Raw genomic sequence first — 18,651 nt, 5'->3', positions numbered from 1 at the left:
CGGGCTGCCTGACTACACGGCTTCCCCGCCAGCCAGTTGCTAGAGAACACACACTGATTTGCTCCTTTCCAAACCCCTAATCAGTGTTTTTCTCTACAAAGATTTTTTTAAAACGAGCAACAACAGAAACTATATATTTTTTTCTTTTCTTTTTTTTATTTGCACCTTCCTTGCGGGACCACTGCTCCGCCAGCCTGCGCGCCTCCTAACACCACTTTTCACTCCCAAAGAAAGATGAAAGGTGGCTGTGTCTTCCAGTGGAAGGCGGCCGCCGGGCTCCTCTTCTGTGTCATGGTTTTTGCATCTGCCGAGAGACCGGTCTTCACGAATCATTTTCTTGTGGAGTTGCATAAAGGAGGAGAGGAAGAAGCTCGCCAAGTTGCAGCAGAACACGGTTTTGGAGTCCGAAAGGTAAGACCTCTCTTGCATTTCGCATGTTGTTTCAAAACGGGGGCAGCCCTGCGCAATCTCATTGCAGATTTGCAAGTTTTCTCTCTTTCTTGTGCGATGCAGATATTCTGCCATCGGCTCCTTAACACAACGTTGCCTCCGGTGATCTTTCACGGGTTATGTAATTAAAATGCCCTTCAAATTGTACTCGTAAGGTCATAAAAACAATTTATTGCTCTTTGACTTGGTGGCGAAAACAGGATAACACCTTTCAAACAATGCGGTGCGCCCGGGCTGCTGTCCGAGCTACCAACTTCTCAAGGCTGCCTGGGGATGAGGTACGAAGTGCTGAACAGCAGGTCTTGGCGTTGGCAGACTCGTCAGGGATGTATCCCCCGCCCCTGCCTCCCGGAGAACGGGTAGTTTCCGACGCACAAGGCTGGAAGCTTGGACACTGCGATTCGTCTCCGCGCTTTTCGAACCCGGCGCCAGGAGGACTTCCCTCCCTGACTCCTGTCCCGGCTCTCTTCCAGGGAAGGCAGCTCTGGCTCCAGGAGACTTGGAGACAGAACTGGTTTTTCTTTCCAAAATCGGGGCTGAACTTCCCCCACCCACGCCCACGCCCGCCCACCCCGAAGCGTACTCAGCTCTCTAGTTCTCAACTCGCAGCTGTAGACGCTGGAGAGGTAGATTTTGAGGGGAGTTCCTTACGGAGAACTCGGGGTGGCTCTCCTGGTATGTGGGCGGCCGGCTTGGCTTTCCCACAAGAAAGCGGGGATCCCCATTCCAAGAAGTTGTCAGAGTTCAACCGTTTGGGCAGCTGGTTGATGTTCCCAGCCTCGGATGCCTCGGGACTCCTTTGGAGACGCCAGGGTACCCAGTCTGGGAGGGAAGGGAGTGGAGATCACTGGATGGGGGCCGTGGCTGACCTGCCTGCTTCCTGCGAAATATCTCGCCAGGGATCTCAAGTGTCCTTAGGGGACCTGGCGAAGGGTGCGGTGGAGTGAGGGTGCAAGGAGAGACCGGGGCGATCTGAACCTGCAGGACGGAGGGATGCGATCTGTCGACCAGAGCGCTGACCGGGTGGAGGTCTGTGGGATTCCGGGTCCCGTTTCCTCCCTCCTGATCCCAGGAGAGAAGCTAGAGTTGAGCTGTGCGTGCTTCGGTGCTGCTCTTGCCTCGCAAGGGCAGCGCGAACTGGGACTCAGTCCCTTCGGTCCGGACTTCCCACGTCTCCAGCCTCCCTCCTAGCCGCCGCAAGCCTCCTTCACCTGCTGCGGCTTCTCTCGCCTCCGTAGGGCGTTGGCCACCGCGATTTCGACCCCAAATGGGTTTGACAGTGAGTTTGACAGAGGTCTGGGAGGCGGCGCCGGGTCTGCCTGTGGCGCGCGGGCGGGTCCCGCAGAGGGACTTGTTGCTCCCGGGAAGTGTGGGTGGAGCACGGGAGAGGAGACGCCAGCTGAGGGTGCAGCCCGCCGCCGCTCTAGCCCAGGGCCTGGGGGCTGTTTACAGAGTGCCGCCAATACAATAAACAAGGAGACCCTCCTTCCTTCCCACCCTTACCCCTGCCCCAAACTTGGCAAGATCCAGGACCCAGGCGCCATAAATATAGTGGTGATTATTATTAGCTGACGGTTATAGGGCACCTTTATGTGATGGAGTCCTTACTTTCCTTTAATACTTTTCTTTAATACTCTCAACAACTCTGAGGAAGCTACGATTATTATTAAGCCTATGGTTCTGATAAGGAAATTGGCTCAGATAAAGGCCCAAGATGAAAACAGCCAAGAATTTAAGCCCAGATCTTTCAGAGATGAACTTATGCTCTCACACCCTTAGTACATGCCACAGCGAGCTAAGTGCTCTGCAGGGTACGTTGGCCTTTACGGTATGCTGGAAAGGTATGTGGCATCAGGTTCTTTAAAAAGCCTCTTAAAAAAACAAAAACAAAACAAAAGCACTGTGAAAGGGCTGCGGTTGATGCAGAAATACCTGTTACTCTCTCCCCATACCAGGGCCCTTTCCATGGGGTGGGCAGACATCACTATCCTCTTTTACTTCCCCTATTGAAAGTATGCCCTTAACATTTGATCTTAGAGATGTAACCAAATCTAGGTGTAGCTGAGACTGATAATGCCTTAGCATATATTCTCCAAGAAGCTTACTTCTTTTTTATATAGAGGTGAACAGCCTAATAAAGGATTTAGAGTTCTGGTGATGGAACTTGAGCAAGGAGGTGTAGAGACAGTGTCATCATAAATGAATCTGAATCCTCTCAATACACTTACCTTAAAATCTCAGGGAACTCATACTTTGGGGTGAAATCAGATACCTAAGCCTCTTTCCCATCCTTTCTTGGAGAGGAGCCCACTGGTTTTGCATTACAGTCTCAAACTGGCAGTTCCCATCCAGGAGAAATGGGCTTTTTACCTTGCCATCTCCTAGTTACCTGTCCATAACCTCTCAGAAGTCCTCTTATCCAAATGATTTTTGCTCTGATACCTATTTAAGTAAAAATCAGTCTATGGCAAGATACTTCTGCTGAATTGTCGCACGAAGCTACACTTGTCTAGAATAAACCCTCTTTTCCTCCTTTGGATCCATGTCCACACATCCCCCCAAGACTGAGCTCCAAATTTTCCCTGATGCCATGAGCTTTCCCTTCTCCAAATTCCTGTGGGATAAAGAAGCAAAGACTACATGACATAAGCTAGGACACTTCATTACTTGTCCTCTAGTCAGTTCATATATGTAAGTAAATACGGGTGTAAGCATTGTCTACCCACTTAAAAGTTAAACATTCAGGGATGGGATCTTCTATATTTCTGGTTTCCTCACCAGAGCCAGCATATTATTGCCAGGCTGTAAGAAAACTTCCTTAGTTTTATTTATTCCTCCAGGTCTCCCAAACACTGTCCCATCTTCTTTTTGTCATGCTGTACTGTACTTTTGTCAATATTTCTTATTCATTTTTCATTTAAAACCCCCAATACCTCCTTCTCCTTCCTCTTTCTAACACCTAGGATACCTCCCAACTCCCTACCGCCCCATCCTTCCAGATGCTCTGTGTCAGACAGCAAAGATTCTCAGTAATTATTTATTCATATGAAAGAAGGGAGGGACCTACTATTTTACAAAGTTATCTCATCTAACCTCATGACTCTGTGAGGTAGAAATTATTGGCATCAGCTCTAATTCTCAGATGAAAATCTTAAAGCTCTAAGAGGTTAAAAGTAACTGCTTATATCTGGAAAGTGAAAAAAACTCAGATTTAAAGCCAAAATAATTTTGTTTTTCTATCCTGCTGCCTCCAGGAAGCCTTCCCTGACTGCCAAGAACTCTGCCTTTTGGGCACCATTTTAGAGTTCAGATATTTTTCCTTTCCTTTATTTCTTTTTTCTACAATATATTTAACACTTATTTGGTATTAACGTATGTCGTTAACTAATGTGTACGAGTATACACTTCATCAGATAAGTTGTAAATCTCCCAAGAGATAATATATTATGTCTTTTTATAACCTCTATATTTAGCACAGTGTCCTATATATAAGGTACTCAATGAATATTTGTTGATTATTTTGCCTAACTCTTACAAGACCATGAGCAAACAATTATATTTCCTCTCTCAAAAGGAATAAAAATACCTATAACTTTACCCTCAGAAAGGTGGGTTGAGACTAAAATTTTCTATTTTATCATGATGTGCCCCAAAGATGTAAGTTCACCAGAGAAGGTGCATATGTCTAGAAGAATGAGTGAGTTTGCAATAATGACAAAGACGTTATTCTAAAGATTGCCTTAAAATTCTCAATACACTACTAATTTGAATTCCTTTGAAAAAGAAAATGAAAATTATTTATTAATGCGTTGAGGGTTGGCCAAAAATCATGTGAGAATTAAGGTAGAAATCCAAACAACTGACAATTAAGTTTTTTCTTTTACTATAATATGTTTTATTTTTTATCCATGTAGAACTGAGGCTAGGATGAATACACAAGTAAAGTCATGTGACAGCTTTTATATGTATAATTGTTAAAAAATTTTTTTAATCTAATAATTGTGCTGTTATGTAATGAAAGAATAAACTTCTGGTCATTTTAATTTTATTGAAGTATAATATAATTTAGGAAAGAGCATAACTTGATAAATTTTCATGAACTGGGCACACATGTGTAACCAGCACCTAAATCAAGAGATAAAATGTTATCAGCATTCCAGAAGCCCCCCTCTTGTTCACTTGGGTAGCTTTTAGCTTTAGGTTTGTAGGAGCTCTTTACCTATTATGGATAGGAATCTTTTGTCAGATATATGTCTTTTGAATATTTATTCTCACCCTTTTAATGGTGTTTTAATGTCCCAACAATATTGAATCCATATTATATAATTTTAATTTCACTTCCACACACAATCAATTGTCAGTCAAAAGAATTCTCTAACCATATTCCCCCGTCCTCTTAACGTAGTTTGGGGGATGAAGGCAGAAATAACAGGAAAAAGATTTGATCCTAAGTATTTCCAAAAGGATTCCTATCTTAAACACCCTTAAGGGACAGTTTTTCTGGAACTACAAGATCTACTATCATGATAGCTAAAGGGAAAGAGCCCATTTCTCCAACATGACTGCCATGAATTCCTTTTGGATCCCAACTTAATACATTATGCCTTAGGTCAAGTCCAAGTTCATCCCTCATGCCTTCTCTGGTTGTTTTGTATCTCTTTGGAACTTCTATTGCATATAATCTGTTCCTTTCCCTTGGACCAGTCACCAGTCATATCTGTCACAGCACTTGCCATGCCCAAAGCCTCTCTGTGGCTGAAGGAAACCAGGAACAGTGATGTTAAAAGGGAAAGATGACAGGATTCGGATTAGACAGCACCAGAAACTTGGTTAAGTTATGAAATCCCTCAGAGGCTTATTTTATTTGAAATGGTTAATAAAATATGGGGGTTGTGAAAAATCAATAATATAGTGCATGTAAGGTTCTGGACACAGTGCTGAGTGCATAGAATAAAACCCTATTATTGGTAGTAGTAATAAGGATAAGGTGATCACCTAGCCACATTTTTTTTTTTTAACTCAAGAAAGCAGTTGTGGGTTATACTTTCTCAGGAGTGACAACTGATTGAGTGAGGAATAGACACTCAACCCAATGGCAACCCATCCATGAGTCAACCATGGTCCATGAAATGGCCTGGCCCAAATAATTCAGTGGTCTACGATTTGTTACAGACCATGGTAATTATCTCAACCAATCATACTGGCTTCTTTAGGAAATGTGACCCACTAGTTGCTATAGAATGGAGAATGGAGCCTAGTTGGCATGAGAAAGCCCATCCAGGTTGTGGGAGATGCAAACATTGCATCTGAGTTTCTAATAACTTCCAGCCCAAATTCCCAGCCAAAGAACTCTGTGACAGAGGCTTAAAGCTAGTCACCAAACTAATTTCCTCTTCTACATGAGCCACAGAAAGACCACATTTCCCAGCCTGCTTTGCAGGTAAGTGTGGTCATATGACAATTCCAGCCAATGTATTGTAAGCAGAAGTGATGTGCTTTTCTTCTATGCCTGATGCATAAAAACTCCATGTAGGTTGATTTTCCACACTCTTTTCTATTTTGAGGCTTGATGTGATTGAGAACAGTAACTCTGGAAGCAAATGCTAAAGGTGGCAGAGTCACAACATGAAAGGAGCCCAGGTCCCCGATTCCTGACTTAGAATTTCTCATTCCTTACATGAAACAGAAATTAAACTATTCCATTAAGGCACTGAGATTTGGGAGTTTATCTTTAGAACAACCAGTATTACCTAAACCAATACATTCTCCATAAATGTTCCTTTTCTCAAGCTGTTGAAATGACTCTCCAAACTTTGCAACCAAACCAAGGCAAATCACAAAAACAATAATCTTCTAAAGGCTTATGAGAGTTCTTAGATTTTCATCTCATAACATCAACCAACTTTCCAGGTCTTTGTGACTTGTCTTCTCCAGCAAGAATATAAAATCCATTCAACTCTCTGTTGCTCGCACTGGCAACCAATACGCCCTACTCATAGTAGATACTCATTCTGTGCTTCTTGACTGATAAAGACACTTGGGTCACAAGATGATGATTTAAGCCGTCAGCTCAGAGAGAAAGTACTTGAAGAACTAGTCTTAAGAAACTACCCCTGTAATATCCATTTATTAATAGGCAGAAATTTAGCTAGGAAACAGAAGTAGTTAACAACCAGCAAATCACTGACGGACAGACTCCTGTGTTTCCCTAAAATTCCCAACTTAGAAATTATCAATAGTAGAATACATGAGTTGTTTGAGCAGAGAAAATAAAGCTTGCAGTTAAAACTTGATAAATACAAAAGAAGGGGGGAAATTACACCTCTTTTTCTCAAATGAATGACTATCTAGAAATCAATTTCTATTTCAAAAGGTCTTATCATAATGTTATAGCACATCAGAGAGTAATGCTGATAGTTAAATTTGCAATAGTTATATATTCAGCTATAACTGCTCAGAGAAGTCAGGCTTAAAAATAAAACGTGAAACCTGAAGTTCAAATGCTTTCCCCCCACTATAGCAGTGGCTTTATTTTACATTTGAGCTCAGATTCATCATTTTGAAAAGAAACATTGTACTAAATTTCTGGAATATATTAGTTGAGATTCAAAGAATCACAGGGCAGTTGAAAAACAGGAATTACAGCTTGACTTTGTCTACTAAGATGTATTTGTTATAGCTAAAGACGATTCAGTGGCTAAAATCCTCTACTGGTTAGGGAATCAAGAAATTACATCTGAGTTAACTCTCTTCTATCCTAAATGTAATGATTGCATATTAATAGATGGCTTCTACATGAGGTATATAGAAAAAGCAATAAACTTCTGCAGTAAACTCTCTTGACAAATTGTTTTTGTCCCTAAAGCTCATTTGATCATGGCTTTCTGGATAATGTTGTGATATGTTGATATCCTCTGATGAGAATAATTGAAAATAATAAACTCTTAGGTTGAAAGTGAAACATTGATACAAACTGTTAATTTTCTGATATAGAGTAAAATAGACTTAAGAATGTTACAACATGCTGATAGTTTCTTGTAGAAATTTGACAAGAACATGAAGAAAACTGTAGGATCCTAGAGTGGCCCTTCATTTACAACTTTAAATGTGGCATTGACTCCCCTAAACACCCAATTCTCCTAGTTTTTCTTAAATTCTAATTTCATCACAAGTCCTTTTACCAGAACTTCTTCAGTCCCAAATTCTTCATTTTCATTCATCTCTTGATGAGCTGGGTTTTATTGAAAAGTGAAGGGATTAGCCTGTACATGAAAAAGGAACTCTCCTCTCTTTGAGATAAAAGAGAGAAGAATGAGCAGATGAAGTTCAGTTTTTAGGTCACAGAGGAGGATATCAGGAGAATATACACTTGGGAGTCACAGTTATTTCAAAGGTATAGGAGGCAAGGTCAATTCTTGGAGTGAGGGAAGTGGTGCTGGGATGGGGGCTTCAAAAGAGATAAAATTTTGTGCTCTGCAAATGGGGATGGGAGAGGATGCTGACAAAGGACCGGTAATGACTTCTGGCCAGTACTGAAGGGCCAAGTGGGAGAGCATGGATTTATAGCAGCAGCAACTGAGTCATTTTCTTCAATAGCACTCAAGTGGAGGTGGTGGAAGTAGGGAGAGAAGGAAATGGAGTTTTTAAAAATGGAATATCCATAAAATAGAAGAGAAGGTTAATTGGGATTAGTAGTGAGAGAGTTGAAAGGGAGAAAGCTATGGTTAGTGAGTAGGGTGTTGAAACTCAAGACTCCTAAAATTGAGCATTTCCAGACAGTGATGAGTCCATGGAGGTGAGTTACCAAAGCCAAAAAGAGGTGGAGGTGGTCAAGGAGCTGAAAGTCAAATGCACAAGCATCCATCCTCGTGCACCTCAGTCATGCCATAACTAAATAGCATTGCCAAGGGAGAGTGTGGAGAGAAAACGAAGAGAAGAGGTTCTAGCACAAAATCTTGGAGAAGTTTGGGCATGGAGGGAGAAAGAGGAGACGGAACTTGGACAGTTAGGGATATGGAAGATTACTTGAGAAAGTGCAGGGCTGTGAAAGGAATGGAGATGAGGATTAAGAAAGAAAGAATGGGGCAACGGTGGCCACTGGTTTTGGAGATGAAGTCATTGGTGTGATTGGAGGAGGTACCTTAGCACATGGGAAGAGGAGAAGTACAATATGTCGGTTTGGGTCCCCAGGAGTAGTCCCTGGGACAAGGATTAAATGCAAGTTGTTTATCCAAGGCATGATTCTAGTAAATACCGGTAGGGGAGTGGGGAATTGAGACCGGGAAGGGAAGGCAGGAATTAAGGGTGTATTACAGCACAAGTTGTCACTGTGGGTAACCGGGGCTCAATCCTACCAGGAAACTCTGGGAGATGGTTTAGAACACGTCTGAGAGTCATTCTGCCTGAGGGGTGAGGGAACTGCTGTATTTATATGCCAATTGCAATCAGATATTTTTCATGATTGATAGTTCTTCCTGGGTGGCGTTGACTCTCCAGCATTTTGACTTGGCAAATGCTCAAACAGAGCAGAATTTGGCCGCCAGAGAAAACTCTCAGACAAATAGATCCAGAGGCTTTCTTCATACACTAAATGCTAAGGCCCAAAGGGATGTGATCAGGAAAGTGATAGTGTCTGTGACAGGAAGGAAGCCAAATTGTGAAGGCTGCAGTAAGTATGATGAAGTAGAGGTATCAAGTGTAGACAGTTCCTTCAAAAAATATAGTGGTAAAGGGAGGACAAGAAGAAAAGTATTATTATGGTGACAAATTTATGTGGTTTTAATGATTTTTATGATAATGGTTTCTAAACACTTGTCAGACCACTTGGAGATTGGTACCCCACCAAAATACTGTGACATACTTGACTGATTATTCTGACTGATTTATCCAGACTAATTTATATTTTAACAAATTGTAACTGAAATTATGGAGTTACAGCCTGTCAGAGCAGGAAGAGACCTTGGAAAGGCATTAGTTTAACCCTTAATTTTATACATGAGGAAATGGAGATCAAACATGATGTTTCTGTTCCCAACTCTTTGCAATGAGCATTGGAACCCTGTTGCTCCCTGACGGTGGTTCAGACGTTGCATCATTAGAACCACTGCACCAGCCTTTCATGCTGGAAGAGAGAGAGAACCAGATTGAGAGGGATTTCTATGAGCGATTAGCCATATAAACCAACCTGTTGGTTACCAGTTCATTTCAGGTCCTCCTAGTCTGCTTTTCTCAAATTTACCCCTAAAATTTTTACAGATTCCAGTTTCCCAAATAAAACTGGGAAAGTTATAAGTTCAGGGATTCCACACCAACAACAACCTCCTGGGGAATTCCCTGGCAGTCCAGTGGTTAGGACTCCGGGCTTTCACTGCAGTGGGCCCGGGTTCAATCAATCCCTGGTCGGGGAACTAAGATCCTGCAAGCTGCATGGTGCACCAAAAATCTATTGGATTAACACTTGATAAAAGATAGAATAAGGATTTTATATTGCTTTGTCCCCTTAGTGACGAGCACAGTGCTGTACTGTTAGCAAGCACTTAATAAATATCAAAATCAATGGTTAGAAAACATTCTAAAGGCTTAGCATTATCATCAGATGCTCACTAAATGACAGACGGATGTGTTATGAGATACTGCAATCAGGAAAACCACGCCTGTGAGGAAATGTTATAAGAATATCCTAATTTGTATCTGTGTTAAATGACTTCGATTAATTAACTGTCATTAATAGCCTAAAATTTTGTGACTTAATGAGAAATTCAGAAGCCAATGACAGAGGAGAACAAGGAGATCCACAAATCCTATCTTTCCTTGCCCTTAGCTTGTTCTTCACTTCTGTGAAGAGGGGAAAATATGTTTCATCAGAAGGCTACCAGCTGTCTTCAAAAATGATGGAAGTTCAAACATAAGAAGGTAGTTGGCATGAAAGAATCAATTCTAGTCAGTTCCTGTTGACTGTGTTTCTAGGGAGCGCCAACCAGGAATGGGACACCAAGAGAGAGCTTGCAGAGCCTAAGATGGGGGGAGAAGGATGGGAAACAAGCCACTGTGGATCTCTTAAAGTCCAGGGGCAGCAACATGGGGTGGGGTGCAGAATCAAGCCAGAGGGAACCTTGGAGAGTGTGTCTCCAATGAGGCTTGGCATGAAGCAAATTTGGACCCAGAAGTTGAAGCCCAAAACAAGCCATTGCGGCCATTAACTTAGGAAGGAGGAAAGGACCAAAGAAAAATTATGGAAGTTTGAAACCAATGGACAAACAAAGTAACAGGAGCACCGCCATAGCGGGGGAAGCGCAGAAGCAGAAGAACATTCCGTTCATTCAATAAACACGTACTTAACGCATTCAGTAAGCAAGTATGATATCAGGCACCAAGACACGGACTTGGGGACAAGTAAGAAAGTTTTCAGATATTAAGGAGCGATCCAGCTCCAGTGTGCAAACCCTTTTCAAGTCTTTGGTTGTGTCACATTTATTAAGTCCCATCGGCCAATGCAAGCCATATGGCCAAGCTCAGAGTCAGTGCAGGAGGCAACTCTCCTAAGCAGTTGATACAGAGAGACAAACAAACGAGGACCACTTCTGCAACTTCCTCCTCCCGAAGAGTCTGGGAGTTACAACATTTCTGAGTTATCCTATCCAAGGGCGAGGAAGCTAGGAAATGTAGCCACCACCTCCCATTCTTCCTCGGTTGAGGGTTACACCTGAGGGGCATCAAATCCCTTGCACTTCTGCTTGCCCCAAGCAGGCCAAGCCTGCTTCCACAGTCAGAGTAACACCCTCGGGCAGAGGGATGCATGAAGACTGTGGCATGTACAGGCGCTGTGTACAGGGGACCTCCAGGTAAAAGGAATGCAGGAAGGCCATCAAAACATCATCTGCTACACGGAGGCACAGGTTAGATAAGATACAGAAATCACAGACAAGTAGGAGTGCTCTATATGAGCAACCAGAGTACTGGCAATATGCTTTGTGAGAGATCTGTGATATAGGACATGTGAAGCAGAAGGGAAGCCTTCACAAGGCAGGCAGTGCCAAGTGGAGGTGAGTTTGCATTGAGGCTCATAATTTCAACAAATTAAAATAAAAGGGGGTTTATCGAGGATGGTATGGCACATGAAACAAAGTGCACCGGAATTTTAGAAGGATTACAATTAGTGTTGCCTGACTAGGCAACATTTTTGGGAGATGAAACCAAAAAAGTGGACTGAGGGTGGTTCATGAGGGGTCACCCACACCATGTTAGGAGCGTGGATCTTGTGGATAAGTAGAAGGAGACATTGAAGGATACTTGGAAAGTGTAGCAGAGTGGCCATATACAGGTAACCCTAGAAAAACAAGTTGAGCTAGTAGTGAAGTAGAGGGGCCTGGATCTCCCAGCCTTGTTCCTTTGTCCTAGGGAATCATTCATATCCTGGAAGCAGGTATCACCATCCCTTTTAACAGATGTTACTACTAGGGAATCATGCCTTTGACCCTATTGCCACTGGCTGATGACATCAGGGATAATAATAGCTTAATTATTGTCTTTGAAGCCACAGTGGATGGCTGGTAGAGGTGGTCAATTCTGTGCATGAAATTTATTCCAGCTAAGAACAAAATCACTAAATGCATACTACTTCCTCCCAGACACACAGATACATGAATCTAAATCAAGTCCCCTAACTTAGAAGCCAAAAAGAAAAGCCAGGACAGTAATGTCATCCCAGCACACCTGATAAGTAGCTTACTCCCTGATATTCCAAAGGAAGAATGCATGTTCTTACATTTTCATTTCTGAGATAATACATGGAAATTTTGCCTTAGGTTAGAAAGGAACTTTTTGTGAATGAGGCTGAGGGTCAGCTATTCTTCACCTATCTCATTGTCTGACTGTCATTTTAGACTTGATATAAATAAGTTGTGTAGGTTCTTGGGAGTATATCATTGTTTGAACCCCACTGTGGACTAGTAGCTCCATTCCACAAAAACAAACAACCCTGGACAACACAAGCCATTCCGCATTTTTGTGCTCCTGGTCATAGGGAAGAGCAGCTCTTAGAATCACAGAAGAGAGTTGAGTGTTGTCCATGGAGAACAATACCTAGGAGGAGCGTAGAAATGGGCAAGGTGGGCCTAGAGCCAGGTGTCCTGAGTGCTGGGTCAAGGATTTTCCACTCTCCCCTCTCACTTCCCCTCAGATAGCTAATTCCCCCCTTACAAATAGCTAAGCCAAAGGAACATCCATCCATACAGTCATATTTTATCAACAAGTTTTTATTGAGCCCTGCAGAGATAGAGCACATTGAAAGGGATGGGTTTTACAGACAGAAAGGTAACGTATTTAGATTTATGTGCAACAAAAAACATATTATATTTCTCTAGACCCGTTTATAAGACTTCCCCTGATCTGATGGCTCCATCCAGTCTCTTACAAGTTACCTATTTTATGTGCTGGGGTGTGGAAAACTCTGTTTAGCAACTGGCTTCTGGTTCTATACCCAAAGGACCTCCTCAGAGCAGGCTAACCTTACAATATGCCCTGATAAGTTCAGGCTGAGTAAGATTCTCTGTCACATCTGGTTACTCAAAGAAATGAGTCCTCACACCACAGGCCTCCTTCCGTTGACAGAGGAGCTGGAGGTGCCAGTAAACAATTAAGCTCCTTTGCTGTATGAGCGGCATCTGTTCAAAGGGGCTGTCAAGCCTTCCACTCCTCTAGTGAAATCATATTTACTTTACTCATCTAAATAATGCGGCTTATTTGCCTTCAATATGAAATTGTCTTGGCCTGTTTCTTGTTGATTGATTTTTATGAGATAGCATATTTTTTGTGCCTCCATATGCCTCTCTGCTAAGAATGGAATGACTTCTAATCGAACAGTTCCAATTATTATATCCTTTCATAGTTTTAGAATCATTGGATATATTCAAAATGCCCAGCTCCTCCTCTCCATTTTATTCACTGCCCATTTAGGCCCCTTCAAAAAATAAAAGGAAAAGAATGGTCAAAGTAAATAAAAATAATAAATAAAAATTAAAACAATAAAAGTCACATACTCTATATTCCATTTCCAACACGTTGCTCTCCATTGGGGTAATTATAGCAATTGGAATCCACTGAAATGGGCTATATTATTTTTAAGACTATTTCTTAAAAGCCACTTTAAGTGGACAACAATTAAGGAAGATACAGAGATTTCTCATATACCCCTGCTCCTACACACGCATACTGTCTACTTTTATCAACATCACTCACTAGAATGGTACATTTTCACCAAAGATGAACCTACACACTATAATTGCCCAAAATTCATAGTTTACCTTAGGGTTCACTGTTAGTGTAAATTCTGTAGGTTTTGATATGAGTTTAGTGACATATATCTATCATGATAATATCATATAGAATATCTTGACTTCCCCCAAATTCTCTGTGCTCTGCCTGTTCTTCTCTTCCCCCACCTGCACCCCCTGGCAAACACTGATCTTATTTTTCTCTGCACAGTTTTGCCTTTTCAAGAATTTCAGATAGTTGGACTCATTCAGACTTTTCCAACTGGCTTCCTTTGCTTTAGTAATATGTCTTTTTGTGGTTTGATAGCTCGTTTCTTTTTAGCACTGAATAATATTCCATTATCTAGATGTACCACAGTTTATTTACCCATTCATCTACTGAAGGACATCTTGGATGCTTCCAAATATTAACAGTTATGAACAAAGCTGCTATAAACGTCTGTGTGCAGGTTTTTGTCTGAACATGAGTTTTCAGTTCATTTGGATAAATACCAAGAAGTGCAATTGCTGAATTATATGGTAATAGTGTGTTTAGCTTTGTTAGAAACCGCCAAGCTGTCTTCCAGAGCGGCTGTGCCATTCTGCATCCTCACCAGCAATGTATGAGAGTTCCTGTTGCTCCACCTTCTCACCAGTATTTCGTGTTGTCAGCGTTCCAGATTTGGGCCATTCTAATAGATGTGTAATGATGTGTCATTGTGGTTTTAATTTGTAATTCCTCATGACATACGATGTGGAGTATCTCTTCATATGCTTATTTGCCACTTGTATGTCTTCATTGGTGAGGCATCTGTTATGGTCCTTGACCCCTTTTTAAATTGGGTTCTTTGTTTTCTGATTGTTGAATTTTAAAAGTTCTTTGTATATGTTGGATAGCAATCCTTTATGTATCCTTTGCAAATATTTTCTCCCAGTCTTTCACTTGTTTTCTAAATTCTCTTGATATTGTCTTTCACAGAAGTTTTTAATTTTAATGAAGTCAATATTTTGCAAGTATTTTCTCTCAGTCTGTCACTTGTTTTCTAAATTCTCTTGATATTGTCTTTCACAGAAGTTTTTAATTTTAATGAAGTCAATACTTGAACAACTACTCAGTGAGCTTAAATTGTTGACCCAGGAGATCGTGAGCTAAATAATCGGTTTCTGTTTGGAGCTACTAAGATTTTTGGTGGTTTGTAGCACACATTATCGTGGTGATACAGGAATGAAACTCAAGTGCCTGAGAGGCTTTCTCCAAGGCTAGAGAACCTTAATGAGGACCCCTGCGGCTCCTCAGCCACCAGAGCCACAGACTACCTTCATGGGTTTGCTTATCTCTCCAACTCTCAGTCACTAATCATGTTCTCTGAGCTTCTTTGTGAATCACCTAAGAGCCTGACAACAGAGGCAATTAATGTTGGTCCTGTGGAGGCATAAGAGAAAGGAAGAGTCTTGTGCAGGAGAGGAGGTGTTCTTTCCCTGTTATTCTCCAGACCCTTTTTTTTTTTTTTTTTTTTTGCGGTACGAGGGCCTCTCAATGCTGTAGCCTCTCCCGTTGTGGAGCACAGGCTCCGGACACACAGGCTCAGCTGCCACGGCTCACGGGCCCAGCTGCTCTGCGGCATGTGGGATCTTCCCGGACCGGGGCACAAACCCGCATCCCCTGCATCGGCAGGTGGACTCTCAACCACTGCGCCACCAGGGAAGCCCCTCTCCGACCCATTTTTTACCCATCTCTTTTTTAAAGCAAGACAGAAAGAGGTGAGAGTATTCAAATAGCTGAGATGTGTGATCCTAAGTCCAAACTTGAAGGAGGAGGAACTTTGGTTGGGGTTAAGATGTAACTCAGTACAGGTGAGCATTGAGAACCTGTAAACAAGAGCTTGTTCAGGCTGAAGCATGGTTGTAACATAGGCAGGACTATGCCTTCGGTGCCCCTCTCCTTCCTCTCTCAATTCTCCTCTCTTCCTTTCTGGCCCTAGGAACCTCCATCCTGTCAGCAAATCTCAGTGAGGCATTTAGCTGACCATGGCTTAGGGTGTTACCCACCCCCATCCCCCCCAGAGATAACTGGATTTTCGTGCTAGTATTCAATACACACACACACACACACACACACACACACACACACAGATTAAAGTTAGGATGGGGCTGAGTGGGAACCTTTTAATGCTATCTCAACCACACCAGCTGACACTGCTTCTCCCCCAGAACTTCTCAGGGTCCCCCTTCCTCTCTCCTTCTCCCCTTTCCTTACCTTCTCTTGTCTAATGCACAGCTGCTATCTCCTTATTTCTATCCTTCTTTCTTTCTATAATATTATATGTTTCTGTCAATTGCACAATGTAGTTTTCCCGTGTGTTTCCTCATTGACCTATAAGAACCAGTAGGGCAGAGCCTGGGACCCCCATCCCCCTCCACCCAGTTCCCTTTCTCCCTCATCCTTATTGCAAAGTGCAGTCCCCCACCCGTAAGAGATTGCATACAATCCGGGGAAATTAAGAATGGTCTCAGGAAATGTCAGTAAAATGCAGAGCCTAGCCCTCCTTGTAAAATGCAGGACCCCTAAATGAAATTGACAAGCAGTTATCAGCTGAACCAGTTTTCTATCCTTGATGTATTGTTTTGTTTCCCAGTTTTTATTCCTTGAACCTCTTGACAGCAGCTCCCCTTGAAAATAAAATTATAAATTTCTTCCTATGTGGAATGAAGTCCATTGTTCTACCAAACTAGACTCCCAAATAAACATGACTGGGCATCATGAAAATCAACGCAATGGACAAAGCCGCTAAAGGAATAGTGATGGGTCTGAGCCAGAGTCCTAACTGCTTGGGGGCTCTGGACCCATCTGAGAATCTGTGAGAAGCAGTGGTCATTCCTGAAACAAGCAAATGCATAGAAGCACAAAATTTGGGGTGGAGACAATGTTCACAGACCAGTGTCCAGGGGTTGCCTGAGGGGAAAGAGCTCTGGTCTAAAGGAAGGTAGGCAGTGGGCTCCAAGAGGATTTAACACACCTTATTATCTGTTCACAATCGGCGGCCAGTTCCCTGGGGTTCCTGGCTGATGAGGAAAGCGAGTGTGTGGGTTCAGAGAGGAGCTTTAGCTTGGAGCCATGGTTATCAGTGGGAGAAGGAGGCAGGCGGGACAGAAAAGAGGCAATGAGAAGCGTTGCTGGGATCCATAAAATTTCGCGGCATAATGAGAATTTCTAAAAACTGCAAGTCTGAGTTAGCAACGTTATTATACTGTCACCCAGCCTGAACCTTCAAGCTGACAATTTGCTGTGAATTCTTCTCTCACTTCTGTTTTTCTCCTTCCTTCTGGAACCATGTGTATTTTGCCTTAAGACACAAAGGTGATGGTGTAAAAGAAAAGAAGGGTGTGTGTGTGTGTGTGTGTGTGTGTGTGTGTGTGTGTGTGTGAGTGTGTGTGTGTGTATGTGTGTGTGTTTAAATGAAGGAAACATTGGAGGATATACTAAGTGTTGAAATGTATGAGAGGTTTCTTACTGGGACACAGGTGAGGGTTTGGGGACCTAAGATTGCTTTTAATATGTCTTTTCTATTTGGAAGATCAGCATTCTACTTAAGAAATGGAGGAAGGCACAAGCATTTCTTCACTGAGGTCTGTGTGGGCAGCAGGCATCTTGCACTACTGTAGGGCGCACGGCATCTGTCTTTTCCTACCCATGATGAGTTTGTGCTTGCACATGATCTCCCCAGACAGTTGCTTCTCAGAGGCTCAGAGGGCAGTGGATTTGGGGTCTACACTCCAAAGACAAGAGGCAGAAAGGGCTCAGAAAAATAACCAATGCCTGCAGGTTAATCTAAGTCTGTGGTCAGTCAGTTTACCTGTTTATTGCCCGAGTTTCCAATTTCAGCTCTATGAGACCAATTAACTCCATTTCTTCCATAGCCAAGACAGTGCTTCTAATCAAAGAATCCCGGGTCGTGGGTTCCAAGTACACCCCAGAGGGTCACTCACCAGCCTGGCTGTCCCTGAGTCGCACTCCTCCTTGTCAGGAATTCCAGCCTGCAATCTGTTGGATTCATAGCCAGGGTTATCAAGGGGGACGGGACATGGAGCGAGACAGCAACAGAAGCGGTGGGTGGGAAGCGTCTGGAGTTACAGTCAAGGAGACCAGGGATTTCCATTGAGAGCTCCCTCTTGACTGGGCAAGTCCTGCCCCTCCCTGAGCCACAATGTCTTTCTCTATGAAATGAGGCACTTAGACCAAGCCAGGGGTGACATTCAACTGCCTTCAGTTAACATAACCATGTGAAGTGACTTCAGTATGTGACAAAGGGAAGTGGTGGGACCTCTGGCTTGAGATTTTTAAATATATGGCCCTCTTAAGGGCATTCAAATTTAATTTTAAAAGTATTTTTACATTTTAAAAACTTTCAATTTGGGAATAATTTTAGACTTAAGAAGTTGGCAAAAATTGCACACAGGTTCACCCATGTTCATAGCAACATAATTCACAACAGCTAAGAGGTGGAAGCAACCCAAGTGTCCATCGTCTGGTGAACAGATAAACGAAATGTGGTACATACATACAGTGGAATATTATTCAACCTTAAAGAGGAAGGGAGTTCTGACAGCACTTCACATGGATGAACCTTGAAGATATTCAGCTGAGTGAAATAATCCAGTCACAAAAGGACGAATATTTTATGATTCCACTTTTATGAGGTCCCAGAGTAGTAATATTCTTAGAGACAGAAGGTAGAATGGCGGTGGCCAGGGGCTGAGGGGAGGGGAGAATAGGAAGTTATCATTTAATGAATGTAGAGTTGAACGTGTAGGATCAAGAGTTCTGGATATCGATAGCAGTGATGGCTGCTCAATAATGGAGATGTATACTTAAAACTTTAAAATGAAAAGAAAATTTTATATTCTGTATATTTTACCACAATAAAAAAATTACTCTTTTTAAAATGGCAAC

At 42.4% G+C, this 18,651-nt stretch overlaps 1 protein-coding gene across 1 annotated transcript in view; it reads left to right on the top strand.

Moving 5' to 3' along the window:
* The first annotated feature begins 234 nt into the window (after nt 1-234).
* The window catches only part of PCSK2 (proprotein convertase subtilisin/kexin type 2), a 211,138-nt gene continuing 192,721 nt past the window's right edge, over nt 235-18,651 (top strand). The window contains 1 exon segment of the mRNA XM_032605784.1: nt 235-411. Within this exon segment, the coding sequence (XP_032461675.1) occupies nt 235-411 (177 nt within the window).

This window comes from Phocoena sinus, chromosome 15 (assembly GCF_008692025.1).
Source record: "Phocoena sinus isolate mPhoSin1 chromosome 15, mPhoSin1.pri, whole genome shotgun sequence".
NCBI lineage: Eukaryota > Metazoa > Chordata > Mammalia > Artiodactyla > Phocoenidae > Phocoena > Phocoena sinus.
Note: the sequence above shows the minus strand (reverse complement) of the source record. Positions and strands in the feature narration are given on the sequence as shown.